The following is a 23,841-nucleotide window of genomic DNA, read 5'->3' as shown; positions in this document are numbered from 1 at the left end:
ACTCCATCTTTTTGTACAAAACTCACAGATACAGATCTATATACTGTAAAATTTATAATTTATATAAAAATGGGAAACTAGTGATGTAAATTAACTTGGCTTGCTCTCAGAAGTGATTCTTTTCTCCAAAAACCATTAAAAGCAAAGGAAGTTATTTTATTATACCAAATTAAATTTTCTGCTTACCCTTTCATAATCCATGCTTTTGGATGTCAACTGTCGAGATAAAAGATCTTTGCCAGACTCAAGTTTCACGCAGAGTTCCCTCACAGAAGTCAGGTCTGCTAACACAGCAGCCTTATCCTGATTTTCATGTTTAAGGTCCTCTTCCAATCTGGACATGTTTTTTGTAATGGAGGAGATCTGAGATTCATATACTTGATGTGCAACGATATGCTAAACAAAGACAAATACAGATACACCTTCAGTGTTAAATTTAACAGTTTTCTGTTGAATAACTTGGGCTCTCTTAATACTTTAGTTTCTCTTTAAAATTAACTTTCCCTATAAAACTAACTTTATATTACACTCCTTCCCTTTCCCTAAATTACAGCTGAGGACAACTAATAAACCATTGCTGCAATTTTTATCACCATCTTGAAGAATTATACAAGTACTATAAAAGAGTGGAATGAGGTTGTATTCCAGCTTCAGAGAATTAAAAAGCTTAAAACCCCAAAAATACAGCCTATTGTTTACTCAGCTTACAATATAGTCTCTAACACTTTTTGGCATGAGACAAAATGTAGCCAATACACAACAATTATACTCTAGAACTTCACTGACCTCCATGAAGTTATTGCTTCTAAAATATAAACCTCATTATGTTCTATGATATTGGTCTAGGTTTCAGTATTATGGAATCCTGATTCTGGATTTGGACTATGTCTACCAGATTTTTACCTTGACTCCAGCCACCAATGCTTCAAATACCTCATTCAAAGCTTCAAAGAAACAAAAGATCTAAGCTTAGAAAGTACTCATAAAGCTATGTGTAAACATTTTGAAGCAATATACAAAAGTTTCTTACAGAGACAGTATCATAATAGCAATAATAACCCAACAGAAGAATTCCAAAACTATCAAAACATATGCCATTAATCTAATTTTGGGAAAGCAGGGAGAAGGAAAGCACATCTAAACAAAACCAGTTACTATCTCAAAAACTCAAGTGTCCATATTTGAAACACTCACATATAGAAATTCTTTTATATTAAAATGTTAAAAATACCACACTGACTTTATTGAAAAACACCTGAATGTATCTCACTTTCCTTGAGAGAATTTCATTGCACAAGTTATTACCCCTTGAATCTCTTTTTCCAGAAGTTCTACTCTCTCCCGAAGATGTCTCCGGTCTGTGTCTACTGAAAGGAGTTCAAGTCGTATTGAGCTGCTTTCTCCTTCAGCTTGATGAGCCTTCATTTCCCAGTCTTCAGCTTGCGTATGGAGCATTTGGAATTTCACTAACAATTCTTGGTTCTCTTGTTCCTAAAAAAACAGTAAATCACTCTGCAGTGATCAACATACCTTCAAGTTGATTGATCTTATTTCATGCCTACTCCCTGCAATGTATGTTTGGTTTTTTGTTTTGTTTTGTTTTTTTTTCAGAAAAAGTAGATCTTTCTTCATTTTCTTCATCCTGCTATCTGGCAACTACTAAAGGGTATCATCCCTTTTGCAAATCCAGATAGCAAATAAATACAGTGATGGCATCCAGTTTTATTAAAATGGAAGTACTTACATTTAGAAGTTGTTAATGAGTATCAAGGCTCCCAGGAGAGGGGCTATTTTAGATCTCTCTGCATTGTCAAGGGTCACATAACTGAGATATACTGAGTGCTGCCCTTTCCAAGAAATTCCAGCAGAACTCCATTTTCAGCTCTTTTACTTACTGTGCTCTTACACATATTTGTATTACAGCAATGCCTGAAACACTGATAATCTATTTGAGCAGTCTATCACACAAATACAAAACTGCAAGCTTTACCATTTGTGCAGTGAGAACAAATGTTGCTTGTGAATTTTAATTTGGCCAAACTGCAAGTGTATATTATAAAGCAGTGATTAATTTTTCTTATTTACCTACATTCCCTTCTTCCCTGCTCACATAATGTGCAGCAGGATATGCATGTTGCTAATATGAGTCAGATTTACCTCATGAGGAAGGCTACTGTTTTTGAAATTCCTTCATATTCTGCAGAACTTGGAAGGTACAGAGAGGATCAGGCAGAGCATTAGGAAATAGAAACTCATGATTAAGCAAGTGAACCCTGTGCAGAAAAGTAAATCCTTGTCTCCATAGGCATTATCCAGATGTAATACTAGACAAAACTCTGCAATCAAACTATTCGTAACTGGTCGCTGTCTGTATATTCTACAGCTTCCTGGTACACACCCTGGATAACTGGATTCTCATTTGCCAAAGCTGTGGCCAATCTGTAGCTGAAGTACTTTGGACATATGATATATTGTAAGATTTTTAAAAACTAAGCTTCAAGTGTTTTAAATTGATAGTTCTAAGCTAACATACTACTGACTTTAATTTTTTTCCTAAGCTTCAAGTTTCTACTTGTAAAGAGTGGTTGAATTTACATGCATTCATAAAGTTGAAATTAGATCAAAACTCATTCCTCCCATTTCAAAGTCACATAATAAATTTGCCAGTTCATGTCATCTTCACACCATTTCTATTTGTTTTAAATGTTTATAAGTTTTAATTCATATACATCACACTTCTGAATCCAAGCATCAGGATAAAATACACTTACCAAGAGCATAGTCTTGGCAGTACTATTTTTATACTTTCACACAGAACTAAATAAAAACTTTTCTTTTCAAAAAGGGTAAAACATTTAAAACCATTATATAAGCTGATTGTTGCCTACAATCATGAAACAGTACCAGATATTTTACTAGTTGCCTTGTCAAAACTCAAAAAACAAAACAACATTCAAATATATGTTTGTTAGTCTCCAGCACTGTGGTCAACTGGAACATGATCAATGAAACTGTCATGTGCTAGAATAATCAGTGCTTCAGATCTCCCAAGGTTTTATATTTTACTATCCCCACTAGTAACTTGAAACACTGCAGAGAAAAGAAGGAAAAATAAAAGAAGGAAATGGGACAGGCAGGGATGACGGGACCCAAGCCACACAATTCTTACTGAAGACAGTAATGACTGCCTACAGGTTATATTTTTACCTTCGAAGCCATCAAGGTCTCAAATCTGGAAACTTCAGTTATATAATTATGAACCCTGGTTTTCATTTCTTCTTTTTCACGTATTGCATCTTCAAGCTCAGTACTGATAGCCTAAAGAGGTAACATAAAGGTAAAATTGTGCAGTATGGTAAATTAATCACTATATAATACTCTATCAGATTAAATCAAAGTAATTGCCTATGCCCTAGATTTTTTTTCTATTCTACCTACAAAAGCCTTTGGGATTTGTATACTTCAGAAATATCCCCTATCACCTTAGATACACCAAAGGGTTTCCAGGCAAGAATAATCAGAGAAAACAATGACTATCACACCAGCTCATAAAATATGCAGCTTCCCTGATGATACACCATACTGATCTTTGGAAAATTCAACATACTGATGTTTGGAAGCTGGAATTTTTATAGCCATAAGATTCACTGTCCCTGAGTGAAGGCAAGTTTTAGGTCACTAGAAAATCAATTTTATAACAAAAGAACATTTATTTTAAAGTGGAATTGCAAGATAAAAAACCTAAATGCATTACTAAGATCATATTTAGACATCAAAAATGCACTGTGGAACTTGTTTTAGATATTTGAACTACTGACTCTGGCCCTCTCAGGTTCAACTCTCACCTTCCTCTGAGTCCTCTAGTCAGAGAGCCAAAAAGGAAGTATGTTTTGCTATCTCCATGATCAAATGTGGGGGAAATAAAGGATACTGCCTTATTTCTTCCCCTTCTTCTCTTTGTGGTCTATTAATGTTCATTAGTGGCAGCCTTTTTCACTGTGTGCTTTATTTAGCATACAATGGAATCAGTCTGCTTATCTCTGTGGTAGCCTTCCCAAACACATTGGGAAAGCTTTAGTCATCACATTATGATAATATTTAACATTTCATCTTATTAGCTGCCTGGGAATGGCAGATCTAATTTCAATAATACATCCACATACTTACATATTGCACTATAGGTTTTGCAAGAACTATTCAGGGTACTACATCACTTGCTTTAAAAATGTTGTTATATTGTACTCTCTAGCATCAGACTCAGCTGGGCCAACTGAGGAGAACTGAAATAAATGTTTTAGCTAACAAGGTCCTGATTATTTTTAGTGTTGGCATTTACAGCAAATTGAAACAAACATTTTAATCTCAGCATCAAAATTGTAAAGATATTGTAAAGAGTCTTATGAGGAGCTGCAATAGTTGTATTTGTGTGATAGTTTTCACCCTAAGCCTTCCTGGAGACCAGCTTGTATCTATCACAATTTGCTATACAAATTGAATGTAATGAGTTGCAACAGCATTTTGCACTAGCTCTCTAGATCGCACTCACATATTCTCTACAGTCTTTGTAATGCTTAGCTCACTAAAAAATGTTACTTACCCTATAAACCACTCGACATTTTTGTTATATATTGTCCATACGCACATTCTATCCTACAGGGATATCCATATCATGTACTTGGAACTGGGAGGCTTTTGGTCAGCAGTAACTAGTTGGTGCACAAAACCAACTCGTTATTCCTCCAACTAAGTGAGGGATTAACAAGACTGAATGCATTTCAGGTTGTCCAAGCCATGGATCCCAGATCCAGAGAATTCCAAGGAAGAAGAGATGGAGCAATGATGATTGCAAAGAGTGCAAAGGACTCTTACTATATAAGCCCCTTATGCTTTTGAAAGAATGAGCCTTACACACCAGTGGTTGGTTTAATTGTGAACCCCTGGAGAACATCTAGAGATGAAGATATCACAAGAATAATAACAATGATGGCAATTGAACAGTCCAATCCACTGAATCTTTCAACTATTTCAGTCGTGCAAAATTTTTATTTAATTTACATCAACTTCAGATAGCTCATCTTTCAATAAAATAGTCAATGATAACCTACAGAAATGGGTTATTCCTCAAGACTTTCAAGATTTTATTTCAAGTCTGATTCTACAACTGACATAAGTTTAAGTCACGCCTTTATAGCATGCACTTTGCAAGGAAATGGATTTAGCCATGAGCAGCTGAGAGGGACTTGGGTAATCCCCAACTAGAAATCTGACTGTGAAGACACATGAACCACCTCAGTGGCCACTGGGCAATCATAACCCAATTCCCAGCTGCTTTCTGGCCTGAAGCTACTGACTGGCCAGCTGTTAGCATTGTACATTATGATTCTACACTACTAGAGAGCTAATGAAAGATAAAATCAAATAAAACTAAACAAATAAAAATATAAAACTCTGCAAGCAGTCAAATAAAGCACCTGAACAGAATCTCCAAAAAACCCAAAATACACACACAAAAAAAGCTGCAATATACAGTTGAACCTGTGTGTATATATATTTCTATCTATAGTGTGTATATATACACACAACATCTACTTTACCTATGTAAAGATAATCCAACAAGAACATTTTTCCAGGGAAATAGATGGCACCCTTGAATTCACCATCTAAAAAGCTCACACAGTCTTGACATAATGAAAAGGGAACACCTCCTATTCTCATTGATTGTGAATCCTTACCCATTCCTGAAATCAGGCAACAAATTCAGACTATTCAGGACTATCATACCCTAAAAATAAGTATTCTTCAATCCCTCTGTCTCTTTTAGCTGTTAAGCCCTCTTATACTTTCTCCTCCAACATTAACCTTTTCCAATTCACAAGTGAAAGCAAAATCCCTGCAGAGAAACACACATGAATGGCCACTAACCTTGCAAGGACTAAAAATTCAAAACTTGCCAATACCTCTTTACAGCCACTGCTACCAAGGCTCACAGAACACAAACATTAAATCTACATTCCAAAACATCCTAATCTCAAAACATGGCAAAAATCCTCATTCAATAAATCCAATGTTTCATGGAAACTAATGGATGAAATTAATGAATTACTATGCACCAGAAAGAATTCAGATGTGCTAGTAATCTCCTTCCTCTCACTTTCTGACTAACAATTTGATGTCTGCTTTTTTGGTTCCTTGCTCTCTCTCAATAATCAATTCCACAGATAATAAAACACCATTTTTATCAATTAAATACCAACTACCAAGTGATATAACCAGTTAACATAATTTCATTATATTAAAAACAATTATTTTAAAACTTTATTTAGATTTCTTTTTTAATCTGGGGGAGGATAACTAAACTGAAAGCTTGTCTATTTCTCTCCCACTGTATTGACTACACTTATGTATCTGAAGTAATTGCTTTTACAATTGCTTTTGCAATTACAATCCCAGTGTTAAGAAATACCAATAATTAAACATACCAATCAAGACTGGGGATATAGTAGTTTTGATGCAACACTATATATAAGCAAGCAATAAGTGGTTTAACACACTAGTATTATGTACTGTACCTGGTTTTCTCTGGCCATTGTAGCTAGGTCATCTTGCAGTCGTCTGTTTTCTTTCAGAGCCATGTCCTTTACTCTTCCCATTTCTGCAAGCTCCACTTGGGACGTATCAAGCTGGCGTTGTAAGCTCGATATCTCACGGTCTCTGTTGCTCAGCATGTCCTTCATCTGGCTATCAAGTGAAAATATTATTTAAGTTGTTCCTTCTTGTACTAAACCACATAGTGCTGAAAATTATCAGACATGGATATGCAAAGGCATTCTTGCTTACTGAAGGCTGATAAACTGAGTTGAAATATAAATGTAAGTCAAGTATGTAAAAGTCAATATGCAGAAATAAAGTGGAAATAATTTTCAACTTTGAAGATTTATTTGGTAAGATGAAACTTATTATGCAAACAGCAATTAAAGATACTTATGTTTATCTGTGTTTGCTAGTGGTTACAGTGTGTTACCCACTGCATATTTTATAAACCATAGGAGGAAGAAGATAGCTTACACTTGAAAGACAACAATCAAAAGAGTAAGGAAGAGACTAAACAAAAAAGTAGAAATAAAAATATGTGTGAATTTAAGTAAAATTTTTCATTAGTTTTTTGTCGCAGATATTTCATGTATCAATGCAGCAAATATTCAGTTACATTGGTCTTTAAAAGTTTAAATATTGGTGTTTAAATATTTTCTCTTAAAAAGCTATAGTTTTCAAAGTCATGCTTAAAAAGAGGCAAGAATGAATGATTAGATGAAGCCCAGCTAAGAACCACATAAATATATTTTAATTAAGACTGTACTAGTAGCTTATGCTAGGACTAGATTGCCAATAATTAAGAATTTAACTGTGAATTTTACCTGGGTCAATCTAATAATATCTAGTGGAATACTAAAAAGCTACTTTTTGACTGATAATTAATAAATGTTACCAATTTAGGGAAATAAATACAGACCAACAACTGTTAATGGTTGTCTTAATAGTGTCCTAGCAGCCTGCAATATAATTGCAGAGGAGGTCTCTTCAAAAGTTGTGTACGTCTTTCTCAACACAGTACACTCCTTCACTTGACTTAAATGGAAGTAATTCAGTTTCATCAAAATAACTAAAATAGCCATATACTTTCACTTTAAAACCACTAGGTAAAATAAAATCTCTGAAGAAGGCATCCCAGTCTTTACTTACTCTGTTGAGGACTCCAGCTCAGAGAGAGTGAGGCGTAAATGAGTAATTGTTTTTTCCTACAAAAATAAAAACAAAAGTTCTACTAGATATCATTATATTGCAACATAGTAGATACTTCAATTTAAAGAACTTTTCGTTCAAACCTTTATTATAACTCTTTGTCAATAAGTAATTGCATCTTTGCACATTCAAATTTCCAAGCTTCTTTTCTTTACTGAGAAAGGATTGTCTTGTCATCAAAAAAGATGGAAGCTACAGATTTTGTCACCTCAGGCTAGAACCTTATATCTCAATAAATACCTCCACGTGCAAAATGTAAAAAAATACTTCTTTGTATTCTTGGTGTGTTTAGGGAATACAGTAACATTCATAATGAAAGTGCTATTGAGTTGGCAAATGACTCTTTGCATTGGCTAAGTCCAAACATAGTGTCTATATGATGCCTAGTGCTCTGCACAGGTTTTATCATGAAGGAAGAATGTCTCCTTAAAAATTAACTGCTTTAAAAATCCCCAAATGGACTGCAAAGTACTACTTTTACTGCACATACCTTGTTAGCTAAGTTGTCATCTAAGCATGCAATTCTTTCTGTTTTTTCATCCACGGTTTCTTGAAGACTGTCCTTTTCTTTATCCAAAACAGTAATAGTACTTCTAAGCACATTGACTGCTTCATCCTGTGAAGTGCTCCTCTGGTTTAACCTATCTATAAATAAAAGAATAAGTGTTTTCTATTTTAAAAACAGAAAATAAGCATAAAAATAACTACTGATTACCTATTTTCTCCTTTAGCATTACAATTTCTTCCTGAGCTGACTGCAGATCATCCTTTCTGAGGGACAAGCGGTGCTGTAAATCTTCAACAGACCTCTGGAGCTGGTCATTTAAGAGCCTGGAAAATCAGTGTACAGTTGAAAGAAGTTTGGGACCTATTCAAGGTCTTCAATTTATGGCTCTTAAGCTGCTTGAAGTGTTGGCACAGTTCCAGCATAACCTCCTGACAGGGTTGTATCATACCAACCTGCAGCATGGGGTTGTGTCATATAACCAGTCCTCTCCCTTAAGGATTTCTGAAGCCAACACCACCTGTTTGCTCTAGAGCCCTGCTGCAAGTCCACCTCAACACCATTACAAAATGGAGCAATGGAACCTCAGTGGGACCACCACAACAACCCGAAACACTCACTTCCTCTGATTTCTGTTACTCTTGATCATGTGCCTCTTTACTTGTGTCTTTGGACTGTTGCTTTATAAAGATTTTGATATGTAGCTCATAACAGTGATTATCAGTGACACAACATTTTAAAAAGCAACCAAATTGACAAATATAGTTTTGATCCTACTTTTAAGAAATACAAAGCCTGAAAGATACATGAAACATCTACCTACACAGTTGTTTTTCTTGGAAAGAAATATCAGAGAGACTTAGGGAAAAAAAAGCAAAACGAAACTCGAAAGCAATTAAATGGATTCTTTATGAAACAAGTCGGGAAATAAAAATCCCTCCCAACTGGAATCCCACAAAAGCTACAGAAGCTTTTCATTATTAAGAAAACCCCACCACTCCAGAATATTAGCATATTTGCAGATAAAGACTGCTCTCACTGAGTTCAGAGTGAAACTTTAGAGAGGAAAAAAAAAAGCAGGTGGAGGAGGAAAAACACAGTTCTAACAAATTGCCACCATGCACAAAGTAGAACCAAATGCTGAAATGACTGTAGCCCTTCTATCCTTCTTTTCATAATATCAATGCTTCCACTGAAATTATAAGGAACCTTACAAGATATTTCATTTTTATTAATGTTGTCACAATTTTACCAACAAATATACTAATTGTTTTACCAAGAGCCCTCTTTGTGCAATCGGGAGCATTAAATGAACTTCCTGCTTCTCAGCTTCGGTTCTTCACAGTTATTCCCCCACTACTGTACATTGCAGCATAGTACTGTTCAGGTGGGGAAGGGAGAATAAGACACAGACCCTGTTTTCCCTTGTAAAACATTCAAAAGATGTCATCTACAGCATTATCTATCCTGTAGTGATCTCTTACATCAAAGCCTCTCACTTCTACCTGTATTTTCAAATTTCTGCCCAGAGTTTCAGTACTCTGTTTGTACTTTCTCTAAGCCTTTTCCTTGTTCTATGACATTTAGACAGTTGATGGGAGTTCTTTTCTAAAACAACTTTAAAAGAGCACAGCAATGATCCTGCACGTTTACACAGACCTTAAAAATACATAGGTACACTTGACCCTCCAGTTCTGAGTAAGTTGGTTAAATCCCCACAGACTGTGTCTATGGATCACAAGATGTCAGCTCTCAAAACTGTGGTATGCATGTGATAGCATTAGCATATGAAAGAGAGCAATACAAGAAAAACAGCTCATGTAAAATGCCATTACAGAATGATGGTCCATGAACCACTCAGTTGTGGAATATCAATGCCTGCTGCCGGGCATAAAATTTTCACTATTACTGACAACTTTGTAAAACTGGCACAATCTGGTTCTACTAGTGCAGTTTGTAAAGGCATCTGTCTTCCTTTCAACAAACAGCATTTGGAAAGTCTTTTAGAAATGTTCTGTTCTGCTACATTCATAAACAGAGAACATGATTATTACAGGAAACTATTCTAGAAGAAGGAGAAAATTTTCATTCACAACCTGCCATAAAAGTTATAGGTATATCTGGTCATCAAATAAGTCCAGGGGGAGTTTGCTGTGAAAAGCCACCACAGCACTTTCCTGACTCACACCTACTTTTCCATAAGACACAAACAGTATAAGTGATTTTAAAAATATTTTATGGTCTTTCCCAGGAACTCAACTCTATTATAGAGTCATAGAATAAACAAAATTACTTTAGCATCTCTGAAAGATCACCACATTTTGTATCAGACTTACTGAAGTGAGCAAATCTCAGCTTTAAATTGAGAAGAATCATCAGAAGTCTGGGCAAGTTTACTGGACTTCAATTTTAATTCATTTTCCAAATAGTTTGTTCTTTCTTTCAGAATGGAGACTGTAGACTTTAGTTCACACTTTTCCATCTCAAGCTGCAATTTAAAATAAATAACCAAACGTTATTTTTGAAGAAAGTTATCACATCTTGGTTTTTAAATAAATTTAAGTTGAAAACAGTTAATAAAATTAATTGCTGGAACAGTCTATCCTATTTTAGAAATAATAAAAGCTTACTTCCTAAAAAGACACTTACTCCTTGAATGTTATTCTCCAGTTCTGAAATATCATGCTGCATCTTTGATTTTTCAAGGTTTGCTGCTTCTTGCTGAATCTGAGATAGAAATACAGAATTACGTGTAACAAGGTAGACATTTTTAGATTTAATCATAGAAATTTAAGCTTCATGTTTAAGAAAACATTGCTTTACATTCTTTGATGAATGACCAAATGCAAAGCTCTCTCTGTAAAACTACAGAACATTAGCTGAAAATACACCACTGCAGTTTAATATAACATCACTGAGTTTGGTTTTGGTTGTTGGTTTAGATTTTTTTAAATAGTATATTTATATTTGGATCCAACTAAATTAATATTTGTGATTTGCTGTAGAGTTTATTGAGCTACAGGGTGTATGCATGTATAGCTTAATGCCCTAAGATGTTTTAAATTAATTTATTAAATTATCATTAATTACAAAATATAAGACAGATTACAAAGCTAACAATATATTGCCTTATATGCATCAAATATATTGTTGTTTCTCTCTTGTGAGTCAAGTGCATGATTTCTTCCACAACAGTGACACACAAGCATCTTCAAAGCAGTGTATATCCACAAAAATATTCTGTGGCTGGCATTTCATATCTAGATTTTTCACACAAGGTGATGTCATGCTTGCCCTCAAATACTTTAAGCGCATTCCTCTCCTCCTTTCCCCAACAAGGAACTATGTTTACAAGGGAATTTGATACAATTCATTGAGCTCTCTCAAGCAAGTGTGAAATCAGAAGTTATTGAAAAGGGGAACTGACAGACAGCCAAATACAAACACAGCACTATTGTATAAGCCTTCCCTATATGCCACCTCATTGTAAGCAGTGAAGCTATAAAAGCTCACCTTTAATTTTTCTCTGAGGCTTTCTTTTTCTGCCATTAGTCTTCTAAAGTCAGTCAGTGCAATGTCTCTTTCTTCTTCCACGTGACTTTGAGAAACTAAACTATGCTTTGCTTCTCTTCTCATCCTGTTCAACTCACTTTGAGACTTAAAAAGATTATTGTTTGTTAGCATCCATGGACTGCAATATAGTGTACACACTAACAAAAGAAACTTTCCATGCTGTTATTACAACAGAAGTTCTATTATAGTCTTATTTTTCTCTAGATAACTAAAATGTATTCCCTAAATCACTCAGTGGAGTGACAATTTATGCAGACTACATAACCATCATTCTTCTACTGTTCCAAGCATAGACTAACTTCGCTCTGTTCTCTTATCTTTACACAACTTTCTCATGCATTCTATTGACTTTTTCCTTATCTTTCTGATTTCAGAATGCCAGTACAATAACTTATTATGTCATTATAATGGCTTTCAAGTTAATAAACTAAGTGGAATACATAATTTCATTAACAAATAATAAAAACAGGTATATATTTTACTAGCTTTTGTTGCATTCTAGTAGGTCTATATTCAAGTTCTATTATAAAGGTTTTTCATTTTAAACAAGCCACAGTACAACAAAAGTTAATTGGTTATTTCACTGTAAATTACAAACAATCTCTTCTTACCTGCTCATAAAGAACATTTAATCTATTTCTTTCTGCAGTCAATAATCTGACATTGGACTGAATTTCTATCATGTGTTTTTCAAATCTGTCTAACATGGACCGTAGCTCATCTCTTTCTCTGGTGATCAATTTAAGTTCTTCACCCTGCAAAGTGACCAATAAATTTATGTTAAAATAAGCTAATTAAAATATATGGATAATTAAGACCAAAAAGAACTCATGCTAATAGTAATACATAAAAAATACAAACAAAATAAATTTTCATTGCAAGAAAAAGCCTGGTATTGGTGGTATCATTTAAACAATAAGAACTAACTGTTAAGAAGAAAGAGTAAAGCAGTGAAAAGTAAGACTTTAACCTCTTTCTGGTTATTATCTAATTCTATTTATTTCAAACAAAATGATTAATAATTAATCAATATGTTGCTGTAAAATGTGACTAGGAAAATAAAATGCAAGTTCATTGGAGTTTCTCTCAGTTGGTTTTTTGCATTAAGAATGTAATTTAGAAAATTACTACAGTCATTTCCCATCACTGAATTTGAAAATATATTTGATGGCTTCTTAAATGTTTCTACAGTATTTCCATTATTTTTTCAGCTTGTCCAGACAGCAGGAACTTTACCTTCTCTGGAGTCCTGCGGCTTGGGCTAGGCCTTCGTCTTATCATTTTCTGAAGATATTCTAATTCTCGCTTATAATAATCTCTGTCATCTTCTAAAGTCTTCACAAATGCATCTAGACGAGATGGAGATTTGTCTCCGAGGGCTATACCATATTCTACTCTCATTCTTTCTACTTCTAGGACAAGTTCTCGTTCTGCAAAAGAAACAAAACAAAAAAACAAGTGTATAGGACAGTCATTAATTTCCTCAAAGACACTTGCATTTGGGATGGACTAACTCCCAGCAACTGTTGAAGCAATCCTGCCGAAAAAGATGTAGGAGTACTACATCTACTGGTTAATATTAGATTAAACATGAGTGAGTAGCATAAGACCAATAGAGGCCTCACAGCACCTTGGGTTGTATCAACAGAGACAGACTGAGGGATGTGACTATTCCCCTTTAATTAGCACTCATTAGACTGCACTTAAAATACCGTGTTCAGGTTTGTCCTTCCTAGTACAAGACAGATGTTGATAAACTTAAGTCCAAGGGAAGCCCTCCAAGCTGGCCAGGGAGCAGAACACTTGCCCTGCAGGGAACAGCTGAGGGAACTGAGCTTGTTCAGCTTGGAGATGAGCCAGAGACCTAAGAGCAGACTGACAGTACCAAGAGGGAATTATACACAACATAGAGCCAGTTTCTTCACAGAGGTGCATAGTAAGTAAACAAGAAACAATGAAGATTAATTGCTACAAGCAATTACAAACAATACAGGGAAAAATATTTCACTCTGAGAATAGACACACACTGGAATGAGTTGCTTAGAGATGATGGAGAATCTCCACACCTGGAGGTTTTCAAGATCCAACTGGATAAAGCTCTCAAGAAACACAGTCTGAATCCACTCACTCAATGACAGAGTATAAAAACAATTTTGAAAATGACATGTATGAAACTGCCATAGAATTAATATAATGTGGGATCACAGTAAAAAGCTCAACTTTCAGTTCTCACATAGAGAATGAAAATATCTCTCCATGACAAAAGTTTTCACTTCGGTTATGACTGAAGACCTACAGCTTTCTTTTAATTTACATATATCAAAAGTCTTTCAGTATTATTAACTGTATCTTAACTAGGAAAGTATTCTATTTCAAAATTTACAGGATAATAATTTGCAAGAATTTACATTTGATGATTTACCTTTTATTTCTAAGTTCTCTGTTTTTTCTGTCAGCCTTTGCTTCTCTTGTTGAAGCTGATTTAACACCACCTCAAGATTGTCTTTATCACCTGTTTTTCCAAAGAGTTCTTCATTCAGTCTCTCGTTCTCCCTACGACATGAGCACAACTCCTGAAGTGACAAGTATTATTATAAAAATTAGAAGTGCCAATAAAGACATTTGAAAAAAAAATTAAACAATTTGTTGAACTTTTAATATATAACGCTGTTTACTTCTGTTTAACTTGGATATTTTATGCTTTAACATTTGTTACAGATCATCATTTTTATACTGGTTTTTATTACATCAAAGTAAACATTACTTTTGACACAGTTTGCAATGAGCAACAAAACAAGGAAGATTAACACTTGTTTAATTCAAGAAACCAACCAGTAGGATAGTGGGATACAAACATGCGAAAAAAAAGTAATGACTAAAGCAATAAATAATTTTTAATGGCATTTGGTAACACTGTTGATATTAAAGTACATTACAATACAGCATCTCAGTCAATCCAACCCTGCAGCTAATCAAATGCTATTTGGCATATCTTTCCTACAATGTGATGCCCTGAAAAGTAAGTATTTTTGTATTTGCAAGTTCACTAGATACACTAAAACACTGTACTCAGCTAATACAAAACTAGGTATATGCTATATGGAAAGAGTTTGGTCTTCAAAGAGTTGATAATTCCAATGTTTTTTTATCTGGGCCACTATGTTTTGCTTCTGAGTTGCTTCCATAATTATTCACAGGTTGAGATTTCTTTCAGTTTATTTTTCCAACAAAATGATGTAGTGTCTTTAGCTTTTTCATTTCTTAATTAGTAATTTTTTACAAAATAGTTTTGGGCTACTACAAATGTTCTCTTGTTGATTGTTAAATTGATATTTTTTACAATAAATGACTCACATGGATGACACTGTGATAGAAATGCTACAAACAAGAACTGAAAATATTTTTACTTACTGATTTAAGCTTTGTTATTGTTTCTTGAAGATCCTGTATTTCACTGTGTTTTCTTTCAATTTCTTTCTATCAACCAAAATTAACCTATATGTTAAGAGTTACATATTCAAAATGACAACAATTCCTTTGTTACAAAAAAAAAAAAGAAAGAAGATGACTTTGGTAAGAAATAAAGTATAATTAGCTCTCTGAAATAAAGTAGTGAAGTTCCTATGAACTGAAAGCACAAAAAATTTGTGGTATAAACACACATTGCTCTTTTGGAGCACAACAATTAAATGAATCGCTGCATGACGACTCATAAAGAAAAACCCCTCCAAACATACACATTGCTGTTGCAAATATGTATTACCTATCAATACTTTTAAGTATCTCAGGATTTTATTTCATACTAAGCTATTAGAAGAAAGACAGATTGCCACTCAACTAAACTCATCTCACCTAGTACAGTAAAGAGACAAAAGAGTTGTAGTTAATCATCCTTTAGTGAGAAATTCTGTATAATATTAAGTAAACTGGGAAAAAATATCTTTTACTCTTCCTTTCACATGCCAATAGGTCATTCCTTGCAAGTAGAAGACATAAAGCTAAATAAAGTTGAGCAGATCCTTCACTCTGTGACACGTTAGTGGTTACCTTTGCTTCTCCTATTTCCTTATCTGCAGTCTCGAGCACAATTTCCTTGTGTCTTTCCAACTGCTGTGCCAAGTGATCTATTTCATTCAGTTCTTGACACAGTTCTTCATTTTTATTGCTTAAATGCACTACCTCACTAGTCACATTTTGTTTCGTGTCCAGGAGGTCTTGAATGCGATTTTCAAGTTCTTTGTTTCTTTGCTGAAGATACTCAACCTGAAAGACATTTTTCATTAAAATATTAATATGCATTGTTAAACTAGGTAGCAAAAGTTCATCCCAATCTTCTGAAATATAGTATCTCTATATCCACGGGAAAAAAGTGATATCCTGCTAAAAATGCCAGTATTTTCTATTTTTAAAACTTAATGTTTATCAACATGAAAAAGAAATTATTTTACGAAGGTGCAAGGTGAAGGAATGTATTACTACATCTTTCTTTATCTAATTTCCTGAACCTGAGGTTTACTCTAAAAGCAAAATATTGAAGAGCAGAGACCTGTATAGAAACCATTCTTGGGCATCAGGATGGTAGACCCAGTGTAATCAGTTTGCTAAATGTTACAAGATACGACAACACATTCTTCTCTCCACATCTGTGGTATTATTTGACAGGTTTAGTCTCACTGTTACTCCTTCATCAAAATGAAGCCTTATAGACCAGATTTCTAAAACCTATCTTGCCCCTAACATATTTCAGCACCTTAAACACAGTCTCAGAAATTCTGCTCTACAGACATTGTTTTTCCCAGTATATCATTCCCTGAGAGCAAAGCGAAGAGGGGCAGGGATGTAGAGTAGAAATAACAAATATACACTGTAAGTTACACTACCCAGGAAATGGGAGCCTTGAGTGTCTTTAAAGATTCAAGATAACAGAGATTCTCCACTTCTACCTCCACACAACCTTCTTCAAAGGTTGTAGACACATAAGAAAATCTGAGTTCTCTCACAGTCTTGAATACTGCTATATGAAGATATTCATACATTTTTTGTCAGAGAATAAAAGTGTTATATTGGGACTGAGCCTGAGCGAATAGTCTTGATGGTCCAAAACCAGCCTCATGCAGCTCTGGGCTCACTCTTTGTACAATCAATTTGTGTTCATCATGACTTACTAATTCGGGATCACTGAACACAGCTGTACTGCTTCCAAGACACAGTTCATTTTGTATTTTTGCAGCACTGAACGTGAGATAATAAATTGTCCAACGTGGCTCCCACACCACTGTACATCATGCACAATCAGTATACAAAACATCTAACTCAGCTGGAAAAAGCAGAGAATTGATGGTATAAATCCAGAGATGGGCTTTACTTGATTTGTACCCCAGCTCACCTTCTATTTTTTCAATTCTCATTCTGAGACCGATATTGAATGCATGACAATATGCACAGTAAGCACAAACATCTTTAGCCTAAGCTTATCATTTCCTTACAAGTCTTTGCTGGAATAAAGGCGAGAACCATTTGAATTCAGTGAGGAAGATTTCCCACTCTCTGATGAGAATATCTACAGGATTACTCCTTATCATAAGCACATATACCATTGTTAGTACCTAAAACATAAATGGCATGTACATTAATAAATAAATACAAATATTTCCAAATTCGGTGAAAACAGGGTATCATACAGAAATTTGCTGAATACTTTCAGATTAACATACAAAGTACACATGTGAGTTAATAGAATTCTTTACCAAAACCTTTCTGACAGACTTTTAAATCAAGAAATGAAATTTTCTTAGACAAGAAACACTGTCACCTAAAAAGAAAGGCAAATTAAATTAATTGATTTAACATCTATAGTGATTTTATTTGAAGAGCTAGAAGTTTTGTGGGTTTGTTTAAATTGCTAATATTTTTAGTTTTGACTAAACAAGTGTAATAAATCCATTACCTGCAAATTTAAGTGGGCAATAAGCTTCTCATTACTTTTAGTTCTTGATTCCAGAGAGAGAACCTCATGAGAACGGCCACCATCCAGTGCCAGCAAAAGGCGCTCAATTTCTTTGTCTCTTAGTTCAACCTTTGAGGAGGAAAAAAATATTCTATGCTATCTTATATACCACTTAATAGACCCTTTGTTTAAATAAACACATATGTAACATTCGGTAAAAAGATATGCACCTAAAAATGTGGTTTCTATCTTATATACAGACATATATATTTTAATTCTGGATTCTTCTGAAAAAAAGTGATTGCTTTGAAAGAAAAACAAATTAATCAAACAGAATTAGTAGGGAAAAGCTGAAACGAATTCCACAAGATTATTTTCTTGAAGAAATCCAAACAATTTCCATTTAAAGTGAAGTTAATGAATGTTGCAATATAAATGTCTGAGACTAGCCCTTAAATTTAGGGAAAAATCTTTTAAATAAGCTAACTTAGTGACTATTCCAGTCACTGAAAAAAAGAAATACTAGAATGGGAAAACCAAGATGTGAAGGAAAAAAAAAGGGGATGGTGTCCACAAATCCCCAGATATTGAAAGACATAACATATGTACATTTTATGCAATTCCATCACTTTGATAAGATGTACACATCTTATCAATCCACTCTAATTAAAATATTGTAAAATCTGCTGTTCATAAATTAACTATTAAAAATTTGAAAAATATATTCAGTCCAAGCAGTGAAAAAAATCATTTGAAGATATCTGTAGGTCAAATTACTATTTTGGAGAAGTTAACACTTATGCACTAAAAAAAACATACAAAACTTCTATCTATGATTGTCAAGTTTAGCTTATTTAATGTAATTTTAATACACAAAATATATCAGCAAAACCACTGGGCAAGTATTTTATCATTGCTGCTGTCTTCAAAAGCGGAGGAGAGAAACGGCTCAATATGGGCAAGTTAGAATAATTGTATTTTACAAGCCCTACAGTGCCTTCCCAACAAGGTTTTTAAAACATGAAGGCCATTGCCATGCCTTCTACAGCCAGATAATAGTACTGATACTAACATCAACAACAAAAATAATGATGATATAAACGTACTTGTTTGCTATAATTTTTCATTCCACATTCAGATATCTCCAGTTTTTCTTGTAGCTCTGTTACTTCTGACTGAAGTTCATGAATTCTGAAATGTAGCAATATATTGTTTATGTGAATTCATGGAAGAATTGTATGTACACAATTCAATATAAGAATTTTCTCTTTGCTCCTGAACTCAAACATTTCACAAAGAAATAGTTTTGTTCATACAAAATACGAATGCAAGGTCTGTTGTTTGAGATATTGTAGCAGCATGACCTTGTCTGGCTGCCAGACCCCCACCCAACTCTCTCACTTCCGTTCCTCAACAGGACAGGAGAGAAAAGATGAAAAAGCTCATGGGTCAAGATAAAGACAGGGAAATAATCTACCAGTTCATGTCCTGAGCAACACAGACTCAACTTGGGGAAGACTGATTTATCATCAATTAAAAAGAGCAAGACAGTGAGAATCAAAGGCACACCTATACTTCAAAACAAAAAAGTTCTTTACATTACCGATTATCAGCCACTTGAAGAAGGTCTGCAATATAAGGGTCCTCTGGCTGAGGAACTGGGTAGGCACTAACGCCTGACGGGGGGACAAGCTGGTCTATCTGCATGCGCTGACGCCTGAAGGGAATGCTTCTTTTTCTGCCTCCTGAAAGCCCACACCCAAAGGTTTATTACTTGGAGTTAAAGCATGAGAATCATCTTCTTTAATACAAATTTATTCTTCCTATTTATTGTACTGCTTCTGAACACGCACATTTCACCATTTTAATCTTTCTGTAATAATTTGATAAAATTTATACATTTTAGACAACACCATTCTTGCAGGTTTATATCAGTTTTAAACTTTACCTTTATAATTAGGAAACACACAAAGTTCAGTATAAGTAATTTTCCCCACTGTTCAAGACCCTAAATAATTTACAGTTCAAACTTGTTGAATCTGTTAGTGATTTAGCTTATGAAGAAAGCTAAAACATCATAAAAGATGTTTTTTCCTCCCACATTTAAGAACTATTTCATGACTGAACTGACCTCTGCATTGTTTGGTAATGTTTTTATTCTTTCTATTCTACTGGCATTTCAGTGAATATCATAAGCATATCGAGCAGACTTTGTTCTTTCATTGCATGGTAACATTATATTTTAAAAAAAGCAAAACACAGTATCATTTCCAGATGAAACAATTACTCTTCAACAAATTATTAAATAAGAACATACAGATGATGTAGTAAAGAAAAATCCCAGAGGACTGGTGACCAAGGAGCAAGTATGCAGGAAGACAGACAAAGGTGTAACATGTCATCTTTGAAACAGAGGACATGAAGTGCAGAAAGGTGTGGAAAAATAAAGAGAAATTTTAATTTTACCTGATAATCTATTAACTTTTATCAGATGCCAAAACTACATAGATAATTCAATGACTTAGAAAGAAAAGACAATTTCAAAATTTCACAAAATAATTCTATTTCACTCAGCTTGAAAAAATTTAAAAAAAAAGGAAACCCTACAAAGAAATTAAGCTGAAAGTAACAGCCAGAACATTTTAAGCTAACAAAAGACCCTTTAAATACTGTAAGCTTTCAGAGGGTTGGAATATTTGTAGATGTATTTTGCATCTTGGTATTTTTAGATTTTTGCTACAAAAATCTCAATTAGTCACTTTCACAACATCAATTACCTGTCAAAAATATTCAAGTGTCAACAACCTGCCCCTGACTACATTAGGTGCAGCACTAAAAAAAAAAAGCTGTTAATTAATAGTGCTTTCCAGTCACGTTTTAACTTCATAGTCTTCTACTGAACCTAAGTTTGCATTCCAATTTGTCTCTAACACAAGTGATGACCTAATGAAACTTCATACAGAGAAATGACTGAATTCAGAGCCAAACATTTTAACAGATAATTTTGTTCTACCAGATATTTTACTGCGATAACTTCTCTTACTAGAGGAAGAAAATATTATGTTCTGCAGATCCAAAAAAGCCCAGAGAAATGTTAAAATATCTGTGACTATTTACACTCACCAGGTGTTTGCACCACTGCTTGCAGATTCTTCTCCTGAAGCTGCTGAATTTTTTCAGTCTTGGCTTTGTTCTCTTTTTCCAACATTTTAATTTTATGTATATATTGGTTATTCAGAAATTTCAAGTCAGAAGTTCCATGTTCAGCCCTCCTTAAGGAGGCTTTCAAGTCTTCAAGGGAGAGAAAAGCAGTATTATCTCTCTTATTCACTATTACTTTTCCTAGTTGCACCAGAACAGGCATAGAGAAAATCCTATAATCTTTTTCCATAGCATGAAATTGTCAAATACGCATACATATGTGCATATATTTACACACAAAAATATATATTTTTACATGTTTTGCAAATAAACCCTTACTGTGGAATAAAGACACATTTAACAGAAGTATTTAATTTTAAATTAAAAAGTATCAATTCAATGTATGAAAGTATGTGTTAAAATTTCTAACATTCTCATGTTTGGTTCAAACAATGATTTGCAGGACCTCAGAAGCTTTTTAACTGCAAAAGAAATGTTCGAGCATAAGCCTTAGTTCATTAAAGGCACCAAACTCAATGACCACTCCCACTCACTTATAAGTGCAGATAAATGAATCTGAAGATCAAGGATTTAGCCACAATTCTATTTTGGCATGGAAGAATTAAAAAAAGTATCATAATTTTTATATTACCTTTAACATGACGATCAGACCGCTCTTTCAGTTTTAATATTTCTAAATGTAGTTCATTATTTTCCCTGGTAAGTTTGGCATTTTCTGATTTATAAGGTTCCAAAATAGTATCATAATTGCTGTATTCTTTTTCAGTTTTTCCAGCAGATAACTTTGCACTGCGCAAGCTCTCAGTTGTATGAACTAAGTCACTGGAATAAAGGAGCATCAGATGTGTTAGCAATGTTATCAGCCTTTATACTGCAGATGCAAATGTTTATTATGACCTGAGAAACAGAACCCTTTCCCCAAGAGGGGGAACAAATGGGTTCGAACAAAGAATCAGAATATTCATGTAAGAGAAACTGAAAGACAGGAATCATTTGTTTAAAAAAAAATAATTGGAAAAGGCAGGACAAATACAAAAAATAAAGACAGTTAGAAAGCAAATCAGGAGTTTAGATCCAATAATTCAATATACTCTCTTTTCTACATAAAGTGATATTTGGTAAGATGATTTTTTCCCCCGAGCACTTCACAAGTTCTAGCACCACTTACCACAGAAGGTCACTGGTACTTATATGGGGATTAGAAGTACTATAAGAGAGATTAGTGGTACATAAACTATAAACATTTTTGTAAAAATAGTAACAAAGCTAGGCATGGAGAAAGTAAAACTATCTTCTAGACACCAGAATAAGACTTTATGTTGAAGGCAGACTACTCCACACCCATGTCCCTATGGTTCTTCCATCTGTATTACATGCTAGAGAGCAACAGAACCAGAATAGCTACATTTGCATGTATAGCCAAATATAACTGGATTAGTGTGGAAATTACTATGTTCATAATCACACTGAAGCCATGAAATGGCAGATATATTAAGAATGTCATCTGAAAATTTGTTTTTCTTCTGTTATCTGTCCTGTAAAAAGTGCAGAGATAGCAAATTTAAAGTTCTCTAAATGAGATATTAGTAAACAGAGATGTGAATGTTTGAAGTCACAGATCAGATAACAGACTATTTTTTATACAACCAGTTAAAGAGTGTGTCCTTTAAGCACATATCAACAGTGACTATTTTTTGCTCTCTTATGAGGTTAGAAAAGTTGAATTTTCCTAGACCATAGAAATTGGATTAAATTAAATCTTAAGATGTTCTCATCACTTAAGCAAACACATTTGACTTCATCATACACAGGAACTTAATGTTAGCTCTGAAATAACACTGACAGAAAGTGATCTTCAGACTAAGCATTCTTCCTTATATGTCAAAAGTCAACAATACCTACTACATGATTACTATTTTTTTAATTAATTTCCTTTTGAATACCTAAAAAGCTTTTCCACCAAGGGCAAACTCTCCACTCCCAATGGTTGCCGATAGCCCAGCTGATCTAGACGTTTCCTGAGATTAGTGAACCTTCGCTCTGCATTTGTACTCATTGTAAACACACCTCCAAAGCAGCAGCTTTTGTCACACTCAAGAAAAATGGGACACCTACAAAAGATTGTTGGTTACAGCATTAGTCCTTTAACGAAGGAATAATACAGAATAAAAAAGTTATGGAAAAAAGCATTTTTTTGCATAGAAAATACAGTGCATAAGCATGTCCTTAAAACTTAAGTAAACCAAACGGGATCACAGAGCAACTAAAAGGTTTTAAACATATTTACATATTTCTTTAAAAAGAAATATTTGCCTTGGCAGTTAGTTTTATTGTTTGATTCTGACTCTTTTGAATCATGGTCATCATTGTATCTTCCACAATGCAAACTGAGAGATAATTCTCCAAAGACCTATGTATTTTTTTCTTTCATATATAAATCTTACTTTCAGAGTTTACCAGTCAGTACTTAACTTATGCCAACCATTTGTAAAATTGCATAAAACGTGTACAATGTTAAAGACAGATTAACTTTGAACATTTATTTTCTATGACGAAAAACAGGGAAGAAAAGAAACCACTGGTGTAGTTATACCTGCATCATTTTCTAGAATATACAGTTCAAGGATCAGAGGGTTGTTTTTTTCCAATTGACTAATTAGTTATCTTTTCATTATTAAACTGATCTGAAAGGGATTGGAGCAGCACTACTATATCTGAATCCAGATAATAATCTTGGTTTTGCCATGTACATTTGAGGGAAGAAGAACTTTTACATGGTTAGGTCCCTCTGGATTTAGACACAAAATGAGAAAAAAAATCAAATACTAAAGTTGATGTTTCTTAATATGTTGTA

General features: G+C 34.0%; 1 protein-coding gene across 6 annotated transcripts in view; it reads right to left on the bottom strand.

The window, feature by feature from the left end:
* Positions 1–23,841, bottom strand: part of CEP135 (centrosomal protein 135) — a 36,201-nt gene that overhangs the window by 7,315 nt on the left and 5,045 nt on the right. For 4 of the 6 annotated variants that reach the window (XR_007904952.1, XM_051790307.1, XM_051790308.1 and 1 more), the window contains 22 exons: positions 22,931–23,098; positions 21,619–21,809; positions 20,949–21,116; positions 19,429–19,570; positions 18,932–19,016; positions 17,826–17,954; positions 17,365–17,484; positions 15,926–16,141; positions 15,290–15,355; positions 14,301–14,451; positions 13,115–13,308; positions 12,490–12,633; positions 11,819–11,962; positions 10,955–11,032; positions 10,642–10,793; positions 8,516–8,631; positions 8,291–8,445; positions 7,741–7,796; positions 6,570–6,738; positions 3,208–3,318; positions 1,306–1,491; positions 187–396 (listed from right to left, as the gene is read on the bottom strand). Coding sequence is in view for 5 of the 6 variants with exons in the window: in XM_051790307.1 (XP_051646267.1) it covers positions 187–396; positions 1,306–1,491; positions 3,208–3,318; positions 6,570–6,738; positions 7,741–7,796; positions 8,291–8,445; positions 8,516–8,631; positions 10,642–10,793; positions 10,955–11,032; positions 11,819–11,962; positions 12,490–12,633; positions 13,115–13,308; positions 14,301–14,451; positions 15,290–15,355; positions 15,926–16,141; positions 17,365–17,484; positions 17,826–17,954; positions 18,932–19,016; positions 19,429–19,570; positions 20,949–21,116; positions 21,619–21,809; positions 22,931–23,043 (3,096 nt within the window). In the remaining variant the exon portion in view is untranslated. Of the gene's footprint in view, positions 1–186; positions 397–1,305; positions 1,492–3,207; positions 3,319–6,569; positions 6,739–7,740; positions 7,797–8,290; positions 8,446–8,515; positions 8,632–10,641; positions 10,794–10,954; positions 11,033–11,818; positions 11,963–12,489; positions 12,634–13,114; positions 13,309–14,300; positions 14,452–15,289; positions 15,356–15,925; positions 16,142–16,758; positions 17,313–17,364; positions 17,485–17,825; positions 17,955–18,931; positions 19,017–19,428; positions 19,571–20,948; positions 21,117–21,618; positions 21,810–22,930; positions 23,099–23,841 lie in introns of those variants that run through there. The other 2 variants (XM_051790310.1, XM_051790312.1) reach the window with 2 other exon arrangements.

The sequence above is a fragment of the Manacus candei genome, unplaced genomic scaffold, assembly GCF_025592945.1.
Source record: "Manacus candei isolate 608988 ecotype Guabito, Panama unplaced genomic scaffold, ASM2559294v1 h1tg000028l, whole genome shotgun sequence".
NCBI classification, from domain to species: domain Eukaryota; kingdom Metazoa; phylum Chordata; class Aves; order Passeriformes; family Pipridae; genus Manacus; species Manacus candei.
The sequence above is the reverse complement of the archived record's forward strand: the minus strand, read 5'-3'. Positions and strand labels throughout refer to the sequence as shown.